At 42.6% G+C, this 24,350-nt stretch overlaps 1 protein-coding gene across 1 annotated transcript; it reads left to right on the top strand.

Annotated features, from left to right (window-relative positions):
• Positions 1-1,510: 1,510 nt before the first annotated feature.
• On the top strand, positions 1,511-23,833 carry CWC15 (CWC15 spliceosome associated protein). Its single transcript, XM_060686214.2, has 7 exons — positions 1,511-1,677; positions 5,864-6,040; positions 7,661-7,773; positions 8,774-8,862; positions 11,983-12,093; positions 20,036-20,154; positions 23,383-23,833. The coding sequence occupies exons 2-7, from the start codon at positions 5,910-5,912 to the stop codon at positions 23,510-23,512; spliced, it is 693 nt and encodes a 230-aa protein (XP_060542197.1). The 5' UTR covers positions 1,511-1,677; positions 5,864-5,909; the 3' UTR covers positions 23,513-23,833.
• Positions 23,834-24,350: the final 517 nt, after the last annotated feature.

Genomic DNA, 24,350 nt, shown 5'->3' with positions numbered 1-24,350 from the left:
TGACTGCTCTTTAGAAGGCCAGATCCTGAAGATGAAACTCAAATACTTTGGCCACCTAATGAGAAGGAAGGACTCACTGGAGAAGAGCCTAATGCTAGGACAGATTGAGGACAAAAGAAGAAAGGGACAACAGAGAACGAGGTGGTTGGATGGAGTCACTGAAGCAGTAGGTGTGAACTTAAATGGACTTCAGAGGATAGTAGAGGACAGGAAGGCCTGGAGGAACGTTGTCCATGGGATTGCGATGCATCGGACACGACTTCGCAACTAACAACAAAAATAAAATTTATCTTTTGGTGATTTTTCTCCGAATGGATACATCTAGGCTTTTCTTTACAGTCATTTGTCTAAAATGCTTGAGCAGGGAGTTGGACTAGAAGACCTCAAAGGTCCCTTCCAACTCTGTTGTTCTTTTTTTTTTTTGTATAATTTTTTTCATTTTTTAAGACAAACAAACATTTAATACATCAATCCTCCCTTCCCTGTGACATCTCGGTGCTATCTTCTAAGCTTCTTCTCCATCTTCCATAAGTTTCTTCTACCTTCATCTTCATACAAACCATTCTAACAATTCATTACTAAAAGGGTGTTATAATCATCATTTATACATAGTTACAATATTAGTCATTTATATCTCTTTTCCAACCAGCTGTAAAAATGATTTCATATCTTAAAATATTCTGACTCTTCCTTATCCTTAATCATCAAAGTTAATCTATTCATTTCTGCACAGTCTAAAATTTTTCAACTCTGTTGTTCTTTTGGTTTCTCATCCAAGAACCAACTTAAGCTTTTCAATTCATTCCTCTCTATAGAGCCCTCCACATGCATAAGAACTACCTATTCATAATTCATATCCCATTTAATAAACTCTGTAAATAGGAATCGCAACAAGATCATCTCTATAATTACGAATAACGGAGGCACAAAGACCCACCAGGTTCCCCAGGCCCCGCCCCGTTCCATGATTTGCTCCTCCCCTTTTAGTTCAAACTCAATCAAGCGCCCCTGTTATTTTAAGAGAAAGTCTTTTAAGAGATAAGAATGATTTGCACTCTTTACACTTCCGGTTTCCAATAGACCCTTCCCCCCCCCCCAGAGTAGGAGATTAAAGGAAAATAAACGGAAAAATGCTCCGCCAGTCGGAAGAAGTAGGCATTATTGCACCTTCCTGAATTTTGGAATCGATACTCTTTCGATGTGGGACGAGACTCGTTCATGTGCTTGTTTTCCCCATGAAGTTTAAACCAGAAGTAGTATGCTGGGGTTTGCTCTATCTTTAACTCTTTGCTCTCACTTCCGGTCTAAAACTGAACTACGGTACCTTTTCTCTTTGCAATGCGGTCGAGAAAGATCCGGCTAAGAGCGTCGCAGTTTTATCCCGCCCCCTTCCTCCCCCGCCCCCCGGGGAAGCCAACCGACCAATCCTGATCACATTTTACCGGAAGCTTAAGCGTTTGAGCCACTCTAGCCTCTTTCTTTATTATAGAAACTCTACCTAGAGTTGTTTCTCTATGGTTTCGTGTGCGGTGGATGCTGGCCTGCGGGAGGAATAATGGCGGGGCGGGCCTAGCCGTGCGGTGGTAACTGCGAGCCTTGGGTCGAGCTACATGGTTGGATCTTCGTATGTGCTTCAGAAGCCGGAACCTGCTCCATTTAAGTCAGTCATTACAGCAGGTAGGTTTAATTATAATACAAATGTTGTGATGGGGATTTTTTTTAAACGTGTTACGGAGCTTTCAAGCAATCCTAGGTAGGCAGAATCTATTGACACGACAGCCCTGTAAGGTAGACCAGCAGCCCTATCCCCCCCCCCCACAAATCCCCTTCTTGCAAAAGGAGAAGGGCTTTGAGCGAGGGAGGAAGCTCTTTCTCAGTCTCAACGTACAATCCAGAATAACAATATTGATGTGCCTTACAGGACGTGTCTGCGGGTGGGGGGTCAATCTCCAGTTGAGCTTGAAAAAAAATTGAGGCTGGTCAATGCTGGGATGGGAGACCACCAGGAAATCCCAGGGCTGGAGAATAGACTGGGGATTTAAAGGTGATATTGGCAGACTATCGATGTTCTCCTGCCTAGGAAACTACATGAATCTGTCTTTTAAGTTTTCAAGAGTCCATCAAAGTGATCTTTTTGGAGACTGGATTAATTCAGAGGGGATTAAAGGAGTTAGTCTAATCATGTGGATCTGAAGCTTTTCCCTTATAGTGGTATCCTACAGATTAGATGAGATGAGACGAGACGAGTTGAGTTGTTGAGTTGAGTTGAGTTGAGTTATTGGCCAAGTGTGATTGGACACACAAGGAAGTTGTCTTAGGTGTATATGCTCTCAGTATACATAAGGAGAATAAAATACATTCATCAAGAATAAAAAGATACAACAACACTTAGTGATAGTCAAGGTTACTAATAAGCTATCAAATCGTACAAATAAAAACAATATAAATTGAAAGCTACAAGCAACATGGTTATAGTAATAAGTGGGAAGAGATAGATACTAGTAAGGAAGAGAAGAATAATAGTAATTCAGCCTTAGTAAATTATTTGACAGTGTTATGGGACTTAGTTGTTAAGCAGAGTAATGGCATTTGGGGGTGGGGGGAAACATGAATCTGTCTAAGTTTTCAAGAGTCCATCAAAATGATCTTTTGGGAGACTGAATTCAGAGGGGATTAAAGGAGTTAGTCTAATCATGTGGATCTGAAGCTTTTCCCTTACAGTGGTATCCATTCAGGTGAGATTAGAGCAATGTTTTCCTCCTCCTCCTGGGGCACTTCCAGGTGTGTGGACTTCAACCCCCACAATTCCTTTTAACTGGCCCGGTCATGAATGAGAATCCTGGGAGTTGAAGTCCCATCTCTTGGGGAAAAGTTGGGGACCGCTGGATTAGAATCAGGAACTTGGAGGCTGTTTTGTGATTATGTTTCCACCCCAGTTCAAATGATGCATCAGATTGGGGTGTTTAAAAATAGTTGCTGGATAGATTTGTGTTGTGATTGTAATAATTGCAACTATTGCAATCACAATACAAATCTATCCAGAACGGGACACGATGGCTTAGCAGTTAAAGATGCCGAGCTTGTTAGCTGAAGCTGACAGTTCGGCTTCGAGATCCGAGAGCCACACAACAGGGCTTCTGCCCACCTAGCAGTTGGAAAGCATGCAAATGCAAGTAGATAAATAGGCACCACTTTGATGGGAAGGTTACAGGTTCTGGGCGCCTTTGGCATATAGGCATGGTGGCCATGTGACTACGAAAAATGTCTTCAGACAACGGTTGCTCCCTCAGCCAAGAAATGGAGATGAGCACCCTACCCTAGTGCCCGACACAAGTGGACAGGGAAACCTTTATCTTTAACTAAGATTGATTCAATTCTTTGAAATTAAAGTGGTCTGTTTATGATGCATGTATTTGATACAAGGAGCTAATTGTAGTCTTAACTTAATTTCAATAATATCAATGTTATAATCGATGTCATGTTTTATTAGTATAGAAGCAAAGATGAATTATATTGTGTTTGGTAGCCTTCCAACAACAGATCTATAACTTGATAATAGAAACTTGTCGATTCAGTTATTTGCTGCCTTGGTAATAAGATGAGTAGGGAAATGCCTAAATGAATGATAGGTAAGTATTGAAGGAAGTCATCTGATATTGCATAAGTGTATGGAGCTTCTTTAGGATTGAAGAGCATCAAGAAATCCTAAACATAATACATTTCCTTTACAACAGATATGTGAACATGCTTATTCTACATTTTAAAAAATAAACTAGTGATAGTTTATTAAATTTGTTTGCCGCCCATTTCACCTAAAGACAAGCATAATGATGCCTCATTGCCGGTTGGCTGCTAAAACATGCTTTTCTTAAAAGGAAATTGTTTCACTAGCACACTGTGTCTAGCAGCTCTAACTACGGAACAGAATAAAAGCCTCTGATAGCAAATAGTTTTTTTTAAAAAAAAAAGTTTATTTGATTTATATGCCGCCCTTCTCCGGAGACTCAGGGCAGCTTACAATGCGTTAAGCAATAGCCTTCATACTTTTGTATATTTATACAAAGTCAGCTTATTGCCTCCACAATCTGGGTCCTCATTTTACCTACCTTAGAAAGGATGCAAGGCTGAGTCAACCTTGAGCCTGCTGAGATTTGAGCTTGCAGTAATTGCAGGCAGCTGATGTTAATAACAGTGCTTTAGTCTGCTGCACACCAGTAGACTATAGTTGTCCATATTGTGTTTTAAGCATGCACTGTTTGCACAGATGCAAAAAGCAAAGGAAGGTTACTGTGAGATTTATATGCAGATTTTACTTCGTAGCCATGGAATTCTGAAAAGTAGTTTTTAACATAATTTTATTGCATTTAAAGGGGGTCACAGTGGCTCACGTGGTAAGACGCTAGGCCTGTGCACCGTTGAGGTTGGCAGCTCAGCGGCTCAATTCCCTTGAGCGAATAAACCGCGTAGGGACAAGAAAGGAGCCTCCCAGATTGCCTATCGGCATTCAGGTGTCCTGCGGGTGAAGATAACACTGCCCAAAAAAATTCCTTTCACAGAGACAGTCAACCACCTCTGTGATCCCTGGCTAACATGTGCCATACACTAAATAAGTAAATAAATGGCATTTAAATCTCACCTACCCTCTGTTCATCCAAGATAGTGTAGACAAGGTTTTCCTTAATTTTATTTAGTAACTATCATGAATGGCTTGTGAGAGAAAGTAATAACCTGAAAGCTATCAGAGACATGATACAGGAAGAGCAAAAACTGAATGAACCCAATACATTTGCAATTCTGATAGAAGCTTTGATGTAAGAATAAATAGAAGTTAAGCCGGAATTTTTCTTACTGGGCATGACAGATGGCAAATATGACAAAAATGTAACCTATTTAATATTGCATATACTTACCACGACAAGACTAGCATTTGCTCAAAAGTGGAAGTGTAAAGAAATACCCTCAAAAGAAGAGGTAAATACACAAAATTTACAGCTATGCAGAGAAGGACAAACTTACGTTAGAACTCAAAGACAAAAGTGAATCAAAATACTATGAAGTCTGGAATAAATTTTATAATTGGTTAGATAAGAGGAAGAATGCCAAAAACAAGGGATAACGAATGTCTGGAAATGTATATATCAATGTATATTAATATATCAATGTATATTTAACTTGTGAATGTAATATTGGTTTATTAAATGCATGCATAGTTGGTTAGGAAATAAAATACTGTATACTTGTTATATAATGAAGTAGGAGGTATGTAAATTTGTATACAGAGCAAGGAATAGATTACTTATTAACTTGATTTTGACATAAATGTTAGAAACCAGGGATGTTGAGCAATGTCCATTGTTTTACTTTTAAAACTAATAACAATAATAATAATAATAAAAAAACCTGAATGAACCAAATACATTTACAATTCTGATAGAAGCTTTGATGTAAGAATAAAAATAAGTGTTCTTGTTTGTCATCCTTTACAGTGATTTTTAGAAAACCTCCAAGACTTCCAAAGAATAGAAGTGTATTTCATATTAAAAATACTTTTTGGCTCTGTATCTGCCCACATTTTTCCATTTTAATCCTTGGAAATTAGAAAGAATACTATATTTTTTTTTGCTACATTTTAAAATGTAAGTACGGTGTATCATTAGGGTTTTTGAGATGCATCAGTAGAATAAAGATACACCTCTGCTTAAAACTGCCATTCTGTGTTGGCTTCATTACCACCGAACCTCTTGAATCCAGTATAGCTTGCTAAGAAATGAAGATACATAACATTGGGGCTGCAACTGTAACGGGGACCATTTCCTAGAATAAGATGTATTGACCAAGCTTTGTTTTTGTTTTACTATTGTAGGTTTTAACCGACATCCATGGTGTGAGTTTGATTCCATGCTTGTAAGATGACTACCGCTGCTCGACCAACCTTTGAACCTGCAAGAGGCGGACGAGGGAAAGGAGAAGGGGACCTAAGTCAGCTCTCCAAGCAGTATTCTAGCAGGGATCTTCCTTCTCATACGAAAATCAAATATAGGTAAAGGCCAAGTTTTTGTGGTGGTGATGGCGGGAATTGATTTTGGTAGCGGGCTTTATTTTGCCTGAAAAAGGAAGGCCTGCCGTTTGTTTTCTTTCTGGCATCTAGTGTATTGTCAGTGCAGTATAGTTACCATTTGTACCGGAGACCAATTCCTTGTGTATCTTAACCACACTTGACCAACGAAAGTATTCTGTTTAAGGGAAGACCTGATGCATCTGGAGATTTATGAATTTATCATCTCAGGTGGGTCACACACCATCCCACACAATTCAGTTGCCTCCTGAAAAACCACCTTTGGGACAACCGTGACCTGGATGACTGAGAATCTCTACAGACTTTTAGCTATCCAATTTGGGATGAAGACCCTTTGGATGGTGTGGGAGTAGGAATGGATTTCCAGAGGAAAAATTGCAGACTACAGGAACCAGGAACACCACTCAGGTGACCCTGAGGTCACAGATAAACCTCCAAGTGCTTCAACGACCCTCTAAAACAGGGGTCACCAACCTTTTGGACCTCAGGGATCACTAAATTCGTAATTTTAAATCCTGTGGACAACTAATATGATCTGCTTAATGACCGGCTGGGTGGGCGTGGCTAGGTGGTCATGTGACTGGGTGGGCATGGCCAACTTGATGTCACTGACGTCGAGGGGCACCTTGCCAGCCTCTACTCGCCTCTCCACTTCTCCCCTGCCTGCCCAGGCTCCTTAGGGCCCCAACAGGAAACAGTTGTTGGAGTTAAACAGCCACCACGAGAAAATTGGCAAAACAGCTGGCTCAGTTCAAGGAGGCTCAGCAAAAGCACCTCACTGAAGACTACGAGCATAGGCTTTCCAAGCAGAGAAAAGACCTGCAGGAGTGCAAGGCCAGGTACTGGCGCCTGGAGGCTCAGCGGGCTGAGATGGTCAGCCAATTCCAGGCCATGATGCAGTCCCACTGGAACAAGGTCCTCCGACTCTTCGCCACCAGTGATGCTTCCCTCCAGCCTTTGCCCAAAGTCTCACACCGGGAGGCTGAAACAGACCCCAAGTCAGAATTTCTGCCCCCCTCCGACCCACACAAGAAGATCCCGAAGGCGGAGACTCTCTGCAGCAACACAAATGTTCATTGCACGTATCCGGCCCAGGGGCCGTAGTTTGAGGACCCCTGATTTAGTGCAGTATAAAAAATTCAAATAATTTTTCTGCGGGCCACCAAAATTTTCTTGTGGACCACTAGTGGTCCATGGACTACCAGTTGGTGACCGCTGCTCTAAAAGGATGCAAATGACCAGCTGTCTGCAAGGGATATAAATCCTTCCATTCCCCACAATCCAGTCAGAGCTGAAGAAGCTTCTTGGATGAGAATCGAAACGTCTTCAAAAGAAAAAACAAGACAGTCCAGTTGCCTCCTGAAAAAGCACCTTTGGGACAACCGTGACCTGGATGACTGAGAATCTCTACAGACTTTCAGAAGTTTTTATGTTCCAAAATAGAAAATGGCTGATGGAAACTTTCCCAATAGCAGATCATGTTGCTTTGCACTTCCCCACTTCTTATTTCATTTTTCTCGTCTGCTGTGCTGCATCAGCTTCCTTTTCTTGACTCGCCTTCTTTTAATGTGCTGCTTCTTTCAGGCAAACCACTCAGGATGCCCCTGAAGAGGTGCGCAACCGTGATTTCCGGAGAGAGCTGGAGGAGAGGGAGAGAGTTGCCGTGAGAGAGAAGAACCGAGACAGGCCGGCGCGAGGTTTGTGCCGCCATCATAGCAAAGAGACTGTTTTGCGTGGTTGGTCAGCCTCTGAGGCGATAGCCGTGGATCAAATGCAGGCCCAAGAGGCTCAAAAGGGGTTCACTCAAGTAAAATTTGAAAATATTCCATGGGGTGTAATTACTTAATATAAGGCCAGCTCAACAACTTGTCACTATAGATAAAAAATGGTATATACCGTATTTTTCGGACTATAAGACGCACCTACATTTACAGGAGGAAAGCAAGAAAAAAATTAGTTTTTGGCCTCCGCGCGTCGGATTTTCGCCCTCCCAGGCCCCCAGAAACACTGTGCAGTGCTCTGCACGGCCCATTTTTGGGCTCCCAAGACCTCTAGGTGGCACATTTTCACCCTCTCAGGCCCCCAGAAGCACTCTGCAGTGCTCTGCAAGGCCCATTTTCATCAAAAAACGTGCCCATTTTTGGCCTGCAGAGTGCTTCTGGGGGGCAGGGAGGATGAAAACATGATGCACAGAGAGCTTGGGAGCCCAAAAATGGGCCCATTTTTGGCAAAAATGGGCCATGTGGAGCACTGCAGAGTGCTTCTGGGGGCCGGGGAGGGCGAAAATGTGATGCACGGAGATTCGGGAAGCCAAAAATGCCTGTATTCAGTCTATAAGACGCACCTGAATTTTCACTCACTTTTAGTGGGAAAAAAGGTGCGTTTTATATTCTGAAAAATATGTTCAATAACTTCTTTCCTTCACTCTAAAGACTGTTTACAGTCTTACAAGCAAAAATCCCTGAGAGCCGGAATAGACTTAGCACTTTCCTCTGCCTCTTCTTGTTCTCAGTGAGAGAAACAGTAATACAACTCTTATTAGAATTTGGATATACTGAAACATCGGTGTGACCTAGTAACATTTTCTTTTAACCTGTCAGCTTCATTTTCTGTGGTATTCACTTTTCTTTCATTGCTGTTTGGTTATAAGTCTTTTTTTTTTTTTTTTTTTTTTTTGTGGCTATGTTTCTTTCCCAGAACACACAACTTCTTCTTCGGTCTCAAAGAAACCTCGCCTTGATCAAATCCCTGCCGCTAACCTGGATGCAGATGACCCTTTGACTGACGTATGTTATTTCAGACCGTTTGGGCACTCGGCGGTTCTCTTCTCCGTGGCCTGCCTTGATCCACTCATAGCTCCTCTGCTGTGACTGTTGGTGCAGTCCAGGTCAGATAAGGATTAAGGTCGTCACTTCTGTCCCGATCAATTTTTTGACTCAAGATTGAGTCTGCTGCGGATGCTACATGGCATCCGCTCTCTGCCACTCAATTGTGAGGAAGGAAGGGGTGGATTCAGTGGACTTCGAGTTTTTAGAATTGACTGTGAGGCCCAGGTTTTTCTGTGAAATCAAAATAAATGGGCATAACCATTGCCGCTGTAGTTTACAAAATGGAGTGCTCTTCCCTCAAACTGGATTAATGTAGAAGACTGACATATGAGCTTCCAGATGTTAGAATTTTGGAATGGTTAGAATGGGAATCTTTACAGGTATTGCAAACCATAGAGCTTTTCTGTCGGTGGGGCCAGGCGGCCCCCTCAGGAAAACACGACTCTTGAATCCATTGAGTTGAATCAAAAGAATTTTTACTGAGAGAAACTGGATGCAGTAAAGTCAGGCGGAATCTGAAGGTCCTGCACCAAAGCGTAAAACAATTCCATCGATTGCCCAGTCCCAACCTGTCTTACCAGTCTACCGGCAGCCAATGCGATGCCGAGAAGATATTTTGAGAACACTGAGGTGCTAAGCCAGTGATGGCTAACCTTTTTGTCGTTATGTGCCAAAAGCGTGCGCACACATGTGCCGGCACCCATAATGCAATGCACATGCAATGCCCCCCCCCGTGTGCACCGCACATGCGGCACGACTCCCCCTGAGCCCTGTTTTGGGCCTAGCAGGCCTCCATGCAGCCTCCTGGGACCAAAAATGGGCTGCAGGGGGGCGCCGCACACACACCCTGCGCCCCCCCACCCCCGCATGTGCGGCAGAGACCCGAAACTCAGCTGGCCGGCGGGAGGCACATGCGCATGCGCAATGGAGCTGAGCTGGGGTGATGGCTCGCAGGCCCGCAGAGAGGGCTCTACATGCCACCTGTGGCACGCGTGTCATAAGTTCACCATCACGGTGCTAGGCAGATAACAGTTCACACTCAGGGCACAATGGCCTTGGAACCTGGCGAAAACCAGCTGGAAAGAAGTCCGTCCCATCTCCGAAGACAGGCCCCCTCCCAAATTTCCAAGCGAACGCAAGTGGAAAAATCCCAAGCATGCCATCTCCTATCTCCACAAGCATACTGGCATGAGGCACAATGGTGGATCTGACATCTTCCTTCTTAAACTTTGGGAATCGTAAACATCCTCGTAAACATCCATTTAGTTGCCAAATCTTTTTTTTTTTTAACTGATAAGCACTTTTGAAATTTTGAGAATATTTATTTTGTTTATATCCCGCCTTTGTTATTTTTATAAACAAGTCAAGGCGGTGAGGTGAGCATATCTAAATCTCCTTTCTCCTCCTATTTTCCGCACAACAATCTTGTGAGGTGGCTTGAGAGAGGGAGTAGCCCAAGGTCACCCAGCCGCTTTCAATGTTAAACATGCTTTCCCAAAACTGCTGCACCAGAGGGTGTGGCCAGTCACTAAACATCCATTTATTGGACAGCAAAATTCCTGCCACTCCTTATAATATCCCATAACTCTAGGATCTCAACTTCCGGGTTTTTTTTCACACACATGACAAAGCACTGGGATTTGACTCCCATCGTTTTTATTTTCTAAAATGTTTTTCTCCTGCATTTTTAATGCAGAACCATTAAAATTGGTTGAAGTGAATATATTGCAATATACTGGCTTCTATGTGGCTTCACTGAGCAATGACTCAGTGGCTAACATGCTGAGCTTGTCGATCAAAAGGTTGGCAGTTCAGCGGTTCGAATCCCTAGTGCCATGTAATGGGGTGAGCTCCCGTTATTTGTCACAGCTTCTGCCAACCTAGCAGTTCGAAAGCACGTAAAAAATGCAAGTAGAAAAAATAGGGACCACCTTTGGTGGGAAGGTAACAGCGTTCCGTGCGCCTTTGGCATTTAGTCATGCCGGCCACATGACCATGGAGATGTCTTCAGACAGCGCTGGCTCTTCGGCTTTGAAACGGAGATGAGCACCGATCCCTAGAGTCAGGAACGATTAGCACATATATGCAAGGGGAACCTTTACCTTTTTATGTATTTTTGTTTCAATTAAATCTATCTAATAATTATTATTATTAGAAACCTAGGCCTATATTAAATAATATATGTTGTGATTGAACCTAAGAAGATGGATACAGAGCTGAATTGAAAATACGGTAGCTTAAAAATGGTCTCAAGGTTTTTTTGTTTTTTTTTTAAATTTGATTTATATGCCGCCCTTCTCCAGAGACTCAGGGCGGCTTACAGCGCGTTAAGCAATAGCCTTCATACTTTTGTATATTTATACAAAGTCAGCTTATTGCCCGCACAAACTGGGTCCTCAATTTACCTACCTTAGAAAGGATGGAAGGCTGAGTCAACCTTGAGCCTGGTGAGATTCGAACTTACCGTAATTGCAGACAGCTGGTGTTAATCACAATGCTATCAGTCTGCTGAGCCACCAGGCCCGTTGCATACATGATCCACCCCCCCTCCCAAAATACGTTTCATTTGAAAATTTTCATGTTCAATTAGGAGGAATCAGAAACGGAAAGAAATCTTTGGTGAGTGATGATTTCTGTGGTAAAAATTTAAAACTGTAACGTATGCTTGCTTGGTACAATCTTGATTGGAAAACTGGAAATTGCCAATTGAATAAACTTACACCTTTTTCTCACAGGTACAAGTTTGTTTGGTTAGTTGCTTGATAAGTGCATTATATATACCTGTTTTATGATATGACCCAGGGAACTGGAATTAACAAATTTTACACTAGCAGGAGGGTACTAGTTGCATTTCAGAAATAAATTGGAAAAGAGGCGTCAGAGCACAAGGGAAGCGCCTGTCTGTTTTTAAAGCAGCTGCATCTTGGGAAGCAGCAGGCTTAATTCGGTCAGTGGTAGAGAAGGGCTGTGTTTGGGCCTTTGTGCCATCCAGAGTTCCTTTCTGGAATGGAATCTGAAACATTGCACACTCCTCTTGGGTATAAAATGAACAGTCTGCTGGTTTTGCTCCATTTGTAGGAGGAGGAAGAGGAGGAAGATTATGATGAAGAGAGTGACGACGATACAGCTGCTCTGTTAGCTGAGCTAGAGAAGATAAAAAAGGAACGAGCTGAAGAGCAAGCCCGGAAGGTAAACGCATGATTTAAGTTTGCTGATGAAATGACAAAATGAAGATAGGTAGCTGATGGATACCTTCTAGGGCAGAAGTGTCAAACTCGAAGCCAGCAGGCCGAATCTGGGCCCTTGGGATACTTAGATCTGACCCGCAGGGCCGCCCTGAAAATGGCAAAGGACTGGCCTGTGGGGACTCTGCCAGCAAAAACTGGCTCCGTTTTCACTGGCAGAGGGCTGCAGGAAGCTGTCGCGGCCGAAAAGGGGCCGGGGGGGGCTGCTCGCGGCTTCCCCGAGCTCTGTTTTCACTGGCAGAGGGCTAGAAAAACAAACTAAAAACAAAAAAAAATGTTTGCCCTTTTGTATTTGAGCATGCAAGAAAGGAGAAAGGGAAAGAGGAAAGACAAAGAAAAAGATGGGAAGAGCAAGGAAGGAAAAAAGAAGGAAAGCGGGGAAGGAAGAAGAAAGGAAAATGAAGAGGGAAGGAAAAAGAAGAAAAGGAGGGAAAGGAAGGAAGGAAGGAAGATTATAATGAGAGTGGGGGTGGGGTGGGTCTGTGGGAAGTCCTGCCTTAGTACTTGGCCACCACAGGTGCCCCCACATGAGTGACGTCGAGCTGGCCACGCCTACCCTGGCCCCACGAGGTCAAACAAAACCCTGATGCGGCCCTCAATGAAATTGACACCCCTGTTCTAGGGCTACCATTAGAGGTAGCCCTCAACTTACGACCACAGTTGAGCCCAAAATTTATGTTGCCAAGTGAAAAATCTGTTAAGTTTTGCCCCATTTTACGACTCTTCTTGTCACATTTGTAGAGCGAATCCCTGTAATTGTTAAATTAGTAGCATGGTTGTTAAGTGAATCTGGCTTCCCCACTGACTTGGTTTGTCTGAAGGTTGCAAAAGGCGATTTGGGAGCCCTGGTAGACGGCAACCGTCACGAAAATATCAACCCCTTCAGCATCCGAATGTAAATCACGTGACCTAGGGGGCGCGGCAATGGTCATAAGCGTGAAAAATGGTCACAAGTCACTTTTTTTCAGCACCGTTGTAACTTCAAACAGTCCCTTTGTGAACTGTTGTAAGTTGAGGACTATCTGTATTTATTGAAAATGATTCTTTTTTTATTTGGGGAGAAATTCTTTCATAACTCTGCTGCTGAAATTGCATTTGATCGATGATAATGTTATCCAGTCGTGTCCAGCTCTTGATGTTTCTATGGGCCAGGTCTCTCCACATCTTCCGATCTTGCCCTACTTCCTTGATTTTTCTATGCTCTGGCTGTGTCAGCTTTGATGGTGTACATTTGATTAGATGGGCACATTTAGATTCTATGAGATTTGAGTGTAGTGGTGGCCTAGAGGTGGAGCTCTCGCCTCAGAATCAGGAGGCTGTGAGTTCGATCCTAGGTAGAGGCAGATATTTCTCTCTCTGGGCACACAGGGAATATATCTGCTGAAAAAAAAGCTCAGCATTGGCGACAGGAAGGGCATCTGGCCAGTAAACACTCATCTCTATTCAGTTGCCCAGACTCCACCCCGCAAGGGATTATGGGGTTGTTAAAAGAGAATGATTTAGGTTCTATGAGATGGAAAAGGTATGGAGTTTGGATACGATGAACACCAGCTATCTTCTATTCTTATTTTCCTGCCAAAAACCCTTTTCACCTAACAGTTGTAAATCGTTTTTCCAAGCGATGGTAAAGTAAGTAGCGCCTCATTGCCAAGTGTTTTAGAACTGCATTATTTTCAGTTTCACTTATGAGAGGCTGCTGGGAAAAAAAGATGCTTATTGACGTAAAATCTAGCCAAAGCATCTATCTATCTATCTATATAAAAGCCAAATACCACTCACTCATTACGAAATCTCCAGAACGGTAAAGCCTACAAACTTGAAATTTGACATGTATGTTCCTCTTGGCTTCTAGGTACTCGCTAAGAAATGACCATCAGATTATTAGTATTTCATATACAGTATTATATTCACACGCTGTGATGCTAAGGAGTTAGACGTTCTACTCCCCCTCCCCACCTGAAAGGAACTCTGTTCCAACTGCCAGTTGCCTTATATTAACACGCTCTGATGCTACCCCTTCGCTAAACCAGGCTTGGGCGTGGCCAGCACGTGACTCATCCAGCCTGCGGGCTGGGACATTCTACTCCCCCTCCCCCTCTGTTCCGACTGCCAGTTGCCTTATATTAACATACTCTGATGCTACGGAGTTACACATTCTACATTACATTTCAGGCTTTAAGGGTCGATTTATCACGCCCGATCACATAGTTTCGTAACGAAGCACGGGCGTCCAGCTAGTATTTTATAGTTGTGAAACGTGCTAGGAGAGAGTAAGGTCTATTTCACTAATAAAAGCAGTTTGTTAACAAGAATAGAGAGCTGGCAGTTCACAAAGGAGCAGCCCCATATGGAGAATTGTTGGGCCTCTGATGTAAGTAAACAGATTTAATTCATTTCTTGGTAATCCAGAGATACCAACAATCCAGTCTTGTCCATTATATCAGAGCAAACCAGTCATTGCATATATGCTAGGAATGTGCAAAACTTTCAATTCAGAATGATTTTGAATTTGGAACATTTTGCCATTCCCCGATTCAAATATTATTTCTAGAAACAGTCCTTTAGTACCACTAGAGGCTGCTAGAAGCTGTTCGATGTAAAGTTTCCCGTCAGGCACCATCCAGATGAACTGAATTGCAGTTTCTATCTTGCTCAGCCAGATTGGCCAAAGAATGGTGGGAGTAGGAATCTGAGGGCACCACGGTGGGGAAGGCTGGTCTGCAGCTCGAATGAGGGATGTGCAAAATTCCTTAGTACAGGAACAGTTTGCTTGGATATTCCCAGGAAAGTTCAACTTTTTTCTTCCAGAATGCACCAATTGTCTTGTTTTGTGGTGGTCTTTTCTGGATGTGGTCTGGACCCCAACCTGAAATCTTTTCCAGAACATCACGAAGAAAAAGCCATTTTTTTTCCATAAAACTGTTGGGAATGTTCCTTCTAGTGCAGTGATGGCGAACCTTTTCGGCACTGAGTGCCAAAAAGGAGCACATGCACGCTAGTCTGCACCGCAACCCGTAAGAGGAGCTACCCAGGGGCACATGCGTGCACCTGAAAATGAATTTCCGGTTTCCAGCACACACATGCTCATTGGCCAACTAGCCTTCCGGGTTTCTGGTGTACATGCACATGCGACAATCAGGCTGGCCGGCGCGCATGATCACCCAGGATAACGGAAGACCAGCTCTTCCAGTTTCCTGCACTGCCGCACGCACGAAGGCGTGTGTGCCACTACTAGAACCATCACGGTTCTAGTAGAACACTAGGAGGCAATTGGACTTCCTTGTTTTTTCTTTTGAAGATGTTTCACTTCTCTTCTAAGAAGCTTCTTCATCTCTGACTGAATGGTGGGGAATGAAAGGATTTATATTCCTTGCAGACAGCTGGTACTACAGGAACCAGGAGCACCACTCAGGTGACCCTGAGGACACAGATAAACCTCCAAGTGCTTCAACAACCCCCCAAAAAGGATGCAAATGACCAGCTGTCTTCAAGAAATATAAATCCTTCCATTCCCCACTATCCTGTCAGAGCTGAAGAAGCTTTTGGATGAGAAGTGAAATGTCTTCAAAAGAAAAAAAAACAAGAGAAGTCCAATTGCCTCCCGAAAAAGCACGTTTAAGTCAACCCTGACCTGGATGGCTGAGAATCGCTACAAAATTCCAGGGAATATCAAAATATTCCAGTGCTAGATCATTGTATAAACTTGTTATTACTAGGGGTGTGCAGTGCTACAGGTTTGAATCTAAAAAACATGCTTCGACGCATTTGGGAGTACCTCTCTTGTCACTCTTTAAATCAGCTACTTCATTTTATCTACCAGAGGGCAGCTTTGTGATTCAGGAGAGAATTAAAAGAATTTATTTATTTATTTATTGGTTCAATTTATATGCCGCCCTTTTCCGGAGACTCAGGGCGGCTTACAATGCGTTAAGCAATAGCCGACTAACTTTTGTATATACCTGCTTAGTAGGGCTTTTGGGGGGGCCCTAAGCGGTGTTCTTTTTTATACAAAGTCAGCTTATTGCCCCCACAATCCGGGTCCTCATTTTACCTACCTCGGAAGGATGGAAGGCTGAGTTAACCTTGAGCCTGGTGAGATTTGAACTTGTAGTAATTGCAGGCAGCTGGTGTTACTTAACAGTGCTTTAGTCTGCTGCGCCACCAAGGCTCTTTTTTATTGCAAATAGGACCCCTGTTTCTGAGCCATGGTGCACCAAAGCACTTGGGGGTTTTTTCCAGGTTTTTTTAAATCAAATATAAAGCATCACCCAGCCTCAATTATGATCATTTGCTACCCTGTTTCTCCGAAAATACGACCCACCCTGAAAGTAAGTCCTAGCTTGATTTTTACACTTGCGCCCAATATAAGCCCTACTCCCCAAAATAAGCCCTAATTAAGATCCCGCCCATTCCAGAGTACACAGATAAAAATTAAGCTAGGGTGGGAATGGGGGTGGGTGGGGGTGGAGCTGCCCTACTACTTACCTTTGGACAGTTGTATCCAGGCCTCACGCACCCCGACACTAGTGGTGGGTTTCAAAAATTTTTACTACCGGTTCTGTGGGTGTGGCTTGGTGGGCGTGGCAGGGGAAGGATACTGTAAAAATCTCCATTCCCTCCCCACTCCAGGGGAAGGTTACTGCAAAATCCCTATTTCCTCCCGATCAGCTAGGACTCGGGAGGCAGAGAATAGATGGGGGCGGGGCCAGTCAGAGGTGGTATTTACCAGTTCTCCGAACTACTCAAAATTTCCACTACCAGTTCTCCAGAACTGATCAAAACCTGCTGAAACCCACCTCTGCCCGACACCTGCCTCGCCGGCCCATTTCTTCTGCAGCTGGCAAGACTTTCCTGAAGGCCTACAGAGCTGATAACAAAGCTCGGGATCAATCTGGAGCTCTTGTTAGCTGCAGAAGCCTTCAGGAAAGCCTTGCCGGCCACAGAAGAAGTTCCTGTTGGCCTCTGACAGCGAAAAGGAGGCTAGGGTGACGCACGCAAGTGAGGTTAGTCAGCGGATGACATCTCCCCCCCACCCGAAAATAAGACCTGGTTCCTTTTTTGGTGGCAATATATATATATATATATATATATATATATATATATATATATATATATATATATATATATGTATATATATATGACAGGGTCTTATTTTTGGGGAAACATGCTATGCTTCTTTGGCTTCTCCTTTGAATTTATCAAACTGTTTATCCTGCACTGGAGAGCTGGCTTACCAAGTACAGTCATCTTTGCTCTGATTGGCAGCTACTCTCTAAGCCGTCGGGCAATCGTTTCCCCACCCCGCCTGCCCTGCACAATTTTGCAGCCTGGAATTCTTTCCGTGGCTGGTTTAACCCCGTTACGTTCCCGTATCAAAGCCATGTGATCTCCTGCTGAGCTTCAGCATTTCTGGAATGTTATGCTTGTCCTGAATTCTGTTTATGAGTATGCTCTATATCTGAGGTAACTAATACCCCTGTCTGGGAAATGACGGCGAGGAATACATGGAGCTTATGTATGTTATTAAAATTAAAATTATGAGCATGTAAGACATTGAGTTTACCTTTTAGCCAGAAAGCAGCGCAAGACAAAATTATATTGAATACCAGTAAAGGATCAAACTTAAGGTAAATGACATTAGTTGGGTTGGCTTCAACTTGTAGTTGTTGTTAATAAGACAATATTTATAGAATGGATCAAATAGAATACCCTGTTTTCTCCAAAATAAGACACCCCCTGATAATAAGCCCAATCGGGCTTTTGAGCGTATGGCAATAAGGCCAAGCACTTATTTCAGGGTTTGAAAAAATATAAGACAGGGTCTTATTTTCGGGGATACACGGTAGTTCCATTTAGGTGAAGTGTAGCATACGAATAAGATTAAACATTTTAATGACTTTGAATACTTTAGTTACTTAACTGAAGGGTCTGTTTAAGTTGTTACCAGGTTTTCTTTTTACCCTGCAAAGGATTTTTACACGTCTCTTTTCACAAATCTTGTAGTGCCCTGAGAAAAACTTGAGTGAAAAGTCTGGATTTCCCACATCCTGAATTTAACTGTTACATTTGTTTTTTTTTAATTAGTGCGATTGGCTTTTTATCTTAATATTTATGCTTGCTTGATCTGCCTCCAATCTCCAGATTACACGCTATTTGTGGAGGATGCAAGTGGTATTATCTTTTACCACCTGGCCCAAACTAAATCAGTTGGTATTCGCTCTCCAATTTCATCCCAGGGATAAGCACTGGAACCATTTTTGTTTCCAAGCCAAACCCAAGGTTAAAAGTTGAAGCTGTCACTCAGGAACCGACGTTTCAAATTCCCTGGCCATTTTTATTGTATGTGTGCTGAAAATGTGCATCCTTGGGTCTGGTTTGCTACGAGCGACGTTCTTGGGTGGTTTTAAATAACCTTACCATTACGATATGCATATTTAGGATTTATCAATAGCATTACAGTTTGACAATCGTGTAAATTACTTCTTGAAAAATCAGAATTCCATTCCACCCTGCACTGGGCAGATCTCACCTCAAGGGACTCTTTAACATTTGAGGAAGGATTCTGACACGCTCGGAATAGGTTCCGAGAAGGACAAGAAGGATAATCAGGAGATTAGAAACCGAGGCCTGTGAAGAGAGATTAAATGAGTTAGCAATATTGAGCCTTGAGAAAAAATAAGGGTGAGGATAGGATAGCAAAACTTCAAATACTTAAAAAGGCTGCTAAGTAGAAGTCAGCCAAGAACGATTCTTTGTCCTCCTGGAAAGCAAGACTGGGAATGACGGTTTTAAGATACAGCAAAATGAATCCAGTTGATGATTAGGAAAAAAGATGTTATCTCTTTATCTCTTATGGGCTTCCCTCCGCGGGTTGCTTTTAATAAAAGCTATCCAGGCATGTTCTACAGATAGTCCCTGACTTACGACCGATGGCTTAGCGATTGCACAAAGTCACAACAGACCCCCTTCCCCAGGTACTTATAACCTGGTTCTGAAATTGTGACACGTACCCTCATTCACACATGACGGCATTTACGTCTGGTTTTGACACACGCACAACAAAATGGCGCCTAGCAAACAAAATGATCATGGTGACTGCTTAACAACTGCTGCAAAAAAAGGTTGTAAAACAGATCCGGTCACATGGTGGTCTGCTTTACAACTCTGATGACTTACGACCGTAATGGGCAGGGTACATTAAGGTAGTAAGTCGTGAACTACGTGTAGTTTGGATTTTCATATAGTCTTAATACAAGTGGTGGGATTCAAATAATTTAATAACCGGTTTTCTCTGCCTTAATGACCGGCTGGGTGGGCGTGGCCATGGTGGGCGTGGCCAGGGGTGTGTGACAGGCAGCACTCAGCCTCCTGGGCCCCCCTGGATGCAAAAATGGGCTGCGGGGTGGGTGGGGGAATGACACACCGCCTCCCCTGCGCCCCATTTTGGGCCTAGTAGGCCTCCCTCCAGTCTCCTGGCAGTGAAAATGGGCCATGGAGGGCCCGGCCCACCCCCTGCGCCCTGTTTTGGGCCTAAGAGGCCTCCCTACACTTACCTGGGAGCCAAACTAGGTAGCTCAGTGGCTAAGACACCGAGCTTGTCGATCAGAAAGGTCAGCAATTCGGCTGTTTGAAGGGTTGATCTCCTCTAGGACTGCCCTGGATACAAAAAGCCAAAACCTCAGAACAATCTCTGGCTTCCATCCTGTATTTGGTATATGCTTATTTCAGAAATGGAAACCTGGCACTACAAACATTTAAAAAAAAGAAACTTGGAATGCACTGCAAAATGACTTGAGGCTGACTCTTTAGCTGCTTCTGCAGGGATCTGAAAAGGAAACAGTCCATTTTTATAAAAGCATGGAGCCCACCTTTCCTTCTCTTGGCAGGAACAAGAACAAAAAGCTGAAGAGGAGAGGATACGGATGGAAAATATCCTAAGCGGTAACCCTTTGCTGAACCTTACAGGACCAGTACAACCTCAAACAAATTTTAAAGTGAAGCGAAGGTATGGAGATGTTAATGGTGCATTAAATTGATTCTCAGCTTTTTTGCCCACTGGATTGTGAATAAGAGTCATAATTCCAAAACAGTTAAATTGGATTTTAATTGAATTGTTTGAAGAGAAAATCGTAAAGCAGAGAACAGGCATTTAAGGCCTTCAAGTCCTTGATCTCTGTTACACATATAAATACGCAATTGTCTTCCTGTAACTACAAATTCACTCTTCTGTTACTTATTTATTTCCCTGTACTTTCCCTATGCTCAGAGTATAGGCAAATAAACAAGAGCTTGTTTACAAGAGAGGCTGTACACCAGGATGTACAAAATTGAACATTTTACTTAGCAGAAAGTGCTGAACCAGCATGGAATAGATACTTCTGGACTGTCTATTCCAGAATAGACTGGACTGTCATGGAGGGGTTGAAATAGAATATGCCAGAACTCTTTGGCACCTACCATTCCTCAGTGAGTTCTGCACATAACTGTGAGCTTAATCAGCGAAAGTGTTATTGTTTCTTTTTTCTATTATTGTTTTAAAAGCCCTACTTAGTTCTACAGTTTTAATATTGTTACTTTAGGGTTTCATTTTCAGCCCACACGGGATAACAATGTTTCCTCTGTAATTGATTTAATCCAAGCTCTTGGATTCTACCAAATCTTTAGGATTGATAGAATTTTCCCAGGCTCAGATTCAGAGATAGAAATCTAGAACTAGAGGAAAAAAAAATTCACTAAAATGTACATAAGAAAAGGGGTCAGGGCACATTTTAAAATTCCTCCATTCCCAGATAATTAATTTATATTTCATTGTTTTCCATTGGGAAACAAAGCAATATCCGCATTTTTAAATCTTACGTCTTCCCTACACACAGGAAAATTTGTGTCTTGCACAACAGATCCTTAGATTCTATTTGTCTGAATCTGTTTCTGACTACCGTTTAGATGTTGCCAGATATAGCTAAGTTTTTTTTACTTATTTGTATAATGCTAAATCCTCAACTTAAGATCAGTTGTGATGGACCTACCTGTGGGTTAATTACAACCTGGATTAGAAGTGACAACTATTGGTGGGGGTGGGACTGCAGTCACGTGGCTGTATGTTGGATGCTTGGCAAACAGTCGTTTGCAGCATCATTTAATCACATTTTACTATGCCTTTAATCCATTTTAGGTTTGCTTAACAAACTCCATATTCACATTATAACTGCTGCACTTGCTTAACAACCACTGCAAAAACGATAATAAAAATTGGGTGGGTGATGTGACTGACCTGTTTTACTGGCCATCATGACTTATGAGCAAAATGGACAGGTTCTGTCATGGCCATAACTGAAGGACAGTCTGTATGGTTTCTGTAATCAACTCAAATATGCATTCATAAACTTCCGTTTAGGGAGATCTGTAATATAAATAAAATCAGGGCTATCCGGGGAAAATTATAATATTAGGCCTTTGTTTTACCTGTCCAAATAGCTTTTTTTTTTTTGAAAAAAACTTTATTGAGTTTTAAAAAAACATAAATATATTGACATTTTCAATTAACATCAGATGTGCAGTGTTTTAACTATATACAGAAAAATATTTCTGGTGATACTTCAAATTACTTTTTACCACTGTCCAAATAGCTCTTAACTGTTAACCGCATTCAGAGTAATAGAGTAACAGAGTTGGATGGGACCTTGGAGGTCTTCTAATCCAACCTCCTGCTCAATTTCAGACAAATGGTTGTCCAGTTTCTTCTTAAAAACCTGCAGTGATGGAGCACCCATAAGTTCTTTTATTACATTCAGGATAGCCTATTTTAACACATGACTCAGATTTCGTAGGAGTTTCAGTTGTTTCTTTGTTTTCTGTAATATGCTGTTCCTCCTTCTCCTTCTCTCAAGAGTTTCTTAACCAAGATGAAGTTTCTGAGGACGGTTGGTCTTTAATCTGGCCATAGTCCCACTCATTGAACTTGAACATTGGGTGCTATCTAACAAAATGAAATTCAATAGTGAAAAATATAAGGTTCTACATTTAGTCAAGAAAAACAAAATGCACAGGTACAGTATAGGTGGTACTTCAATACCGTGTTTCCCCGAAAATAAGACCCTGTCTTATATTTTTTGAACCCTGAAATAAGCTCTTGGCCTTATTTTGGGGGAGGTCTTATTATTTTGGGGTATGTGGAGTAAGATGGGGCTCCTCTTGCCGTCTTACCTGATTTCCAGCTCCGTCTCCCTAAACCTAACCAGAGGAAATGGCAGGGACCAGCTGTGCATGTATTTAAATATTTTTGGGGAGGGCTTATTTTTTGGGGGAGGCTCATGCGCTCAAAAGACTGATTGGGCTTATTATCAGGGGATGTCTTATTTTTGGGGAAACAGGGTAGTAGTAACTGTGAGAGGGAACTTGGAGTCCTAGTGGACAACCATTTAAATATGAGCCAGCAGTGTGCAGCAGCTGCCAAAAAAGCCAACACAGTTCTAGGCTGCAAAAACAGAGGAATAGAATCAAGATTATGTGAAGTGTTAATACCACTTTATAATGCCTTGGTAAGGCCACACTTGGAATACTGCATTCAGTTTTGGTTGCCACGATGTAAAAAAGATGTGGAGACTCTAGAAAGAGTTCAGAGAAGAGCCACAAAGATGATAAGGGGACTGGAGGCTAAAACATATGAAGAACAGTTGCAGGAACTGGGTATGTCTAGTTTAATGAAAAGAAGGACTAAGGGAGACATGATAGCAGTGTTCCAATATCTCAGGGGCTGCCACAAAGAAGAGGAAGTCAAGCTATTCTCCAAAGCACCTGAGGGCAGGACAAGAAGCAATGGGTGGAAACTAATGAAGGAGAGAAGCAACTTAGAACTAAGGAGAAATTTCCTGACAGTTGGAACAATTAACCAGTAGAACAACTTGCCTCCAGAAGTTGTGAATGCTCCAACACTGGAAGTTTTTAAGAAGATGTTGCATAACCATTTGTCTGAAGTGGTGTAGGGTTTCCTGCCTAAGCAGGGGGTTGGACTAGAAGTCCTTCAAGGTCCTTCCAGCTCTGTTCTGTTGTTCTGTTCTGTTCTCTTTATTTGCAAATTATCGCTGTTTTTGTCATTCAGTTCAGCCTACACATGTTAACATAGGTGGTTCCTGGTTCTGTACTCAAAACTTCCAGAAGGGGAAATATACTTGAATAGTTTAGTATGGATCAAAGTCTCTGGAAGAACTTCTGATGTGTTCCTTTCCTCTTTTAGGTGGGATGATGATGTTGTCTTCAAGAATTGCGCTAAAGGTGTAGACGAGATGAAAAAAGACAAACGATTTGTCAATGACACGCTGCGGTCTGAATTTCACAAAAAGTTTATGGAAAAATACATCAAGTAGGATCTCATTTTTGAATAGGTTGTGTTGCCGATAGGTTGTGTGGCACAAGTCATTTGCCTTCCATCAGAAACATGCTGGCTCGGATGGAAATCTGTCAACAGTGGGCAGGTATCCCCCATGATCATAGGTATCTTTTTAACTTAATTCCTCGTCTGGCATATTTTTGCATGTTTTATTGTTGTAAAATTACCCCCTGCCGCCTGCCCCTTCCCCTTTCTTGAAGATGTTGGTTTCCTTATTGCTATGAATTTATGTTCACTGGAAAATCATTTTGTAAATGTTTTGAAAACGACATCCAATAAACCCTCCACTCACTCATGAGATTATTTTCTTTGTTAAACCTACATTAGCTTCCCTCTCCTGTTCTGCAAACTATGTACTCTCCCCTTACTCAAGATGGGGAAAGCTTGGATATGTTTTTAGACTCAGCAGAGATCCTTCTGTCTTCTGTGACATAAAGCATCCTTGTATTCTGGCTGAGGTGTCAGCTTCATGGACAAGCAGGTTGACTGTTGCTCCTAAGCACCAGCAACCTCGTTGCTTAGAAGTTTAGAATTTGGCCCTACTTCACCAAAACCCCACCATAAGGAAGATGGGGTGGGGAGGATAGGGGTTGAAAAAAAAAGGGAAACGACAATGTCGGGTGGATCATACCCTATTCTGCAAGGTAGGGACCCAGCAGTTGTAATGGTACATAGGAAAGACATAGAGAGAGAGCAAGGAGTGGCGGCCTAGGGAACAGTCAGTTAAGAGACAGCATGTTCTGCAATTGGATAGTTATTCTGACCCGGCTCCCAAACACAACAAACCCTTTGTAGTTAAACAAATGTTCCCTTTA

Source organism: Pantherophis guttatus, chromosome 5 (assembly GCF_059756535.1).
Source record: "Pantherophis guttatus breed Tessera chromosome 5, ASM5975653v1, whole genome shotgun sequence".
NCBI classification, from domain to species: Eukaryota; Metazoa; Chordata; class Lepidosauria; order Squamata; family Colubridae; genus Pantherophis; species Pantherophis guttatus.
Note: the sequence above shows the minus strand (reverse complement) of the source record. Positions and strands in the feature narration are given on the sequence as shown.

Excerpts from the sequence above, each read along its gene's own strand:
- CWC15 (XM_060686214.2), top strand. The coding sequence starts at position 5,910 with ATGACTACCGCTGCTCGACCAACCTTTGAACCTGCAAGAGGCGGACGA. Across the intron at positions 7,774-8,773 it reads CCGAGACAGGCCGGCGCGAG|AACACACAACTTCTTCTTCG; the intron begins GTTTGTGCCGCC and ends TTTCTTTCCCAG. Across the intron at positions 20,155-23,382 it reads AATTTTAAAGTGAAGCGAAG|GTGGGATGATGATGTTGTCT; the intron begins GTATGGAGATGT and ends TTCCTCTTTTAG.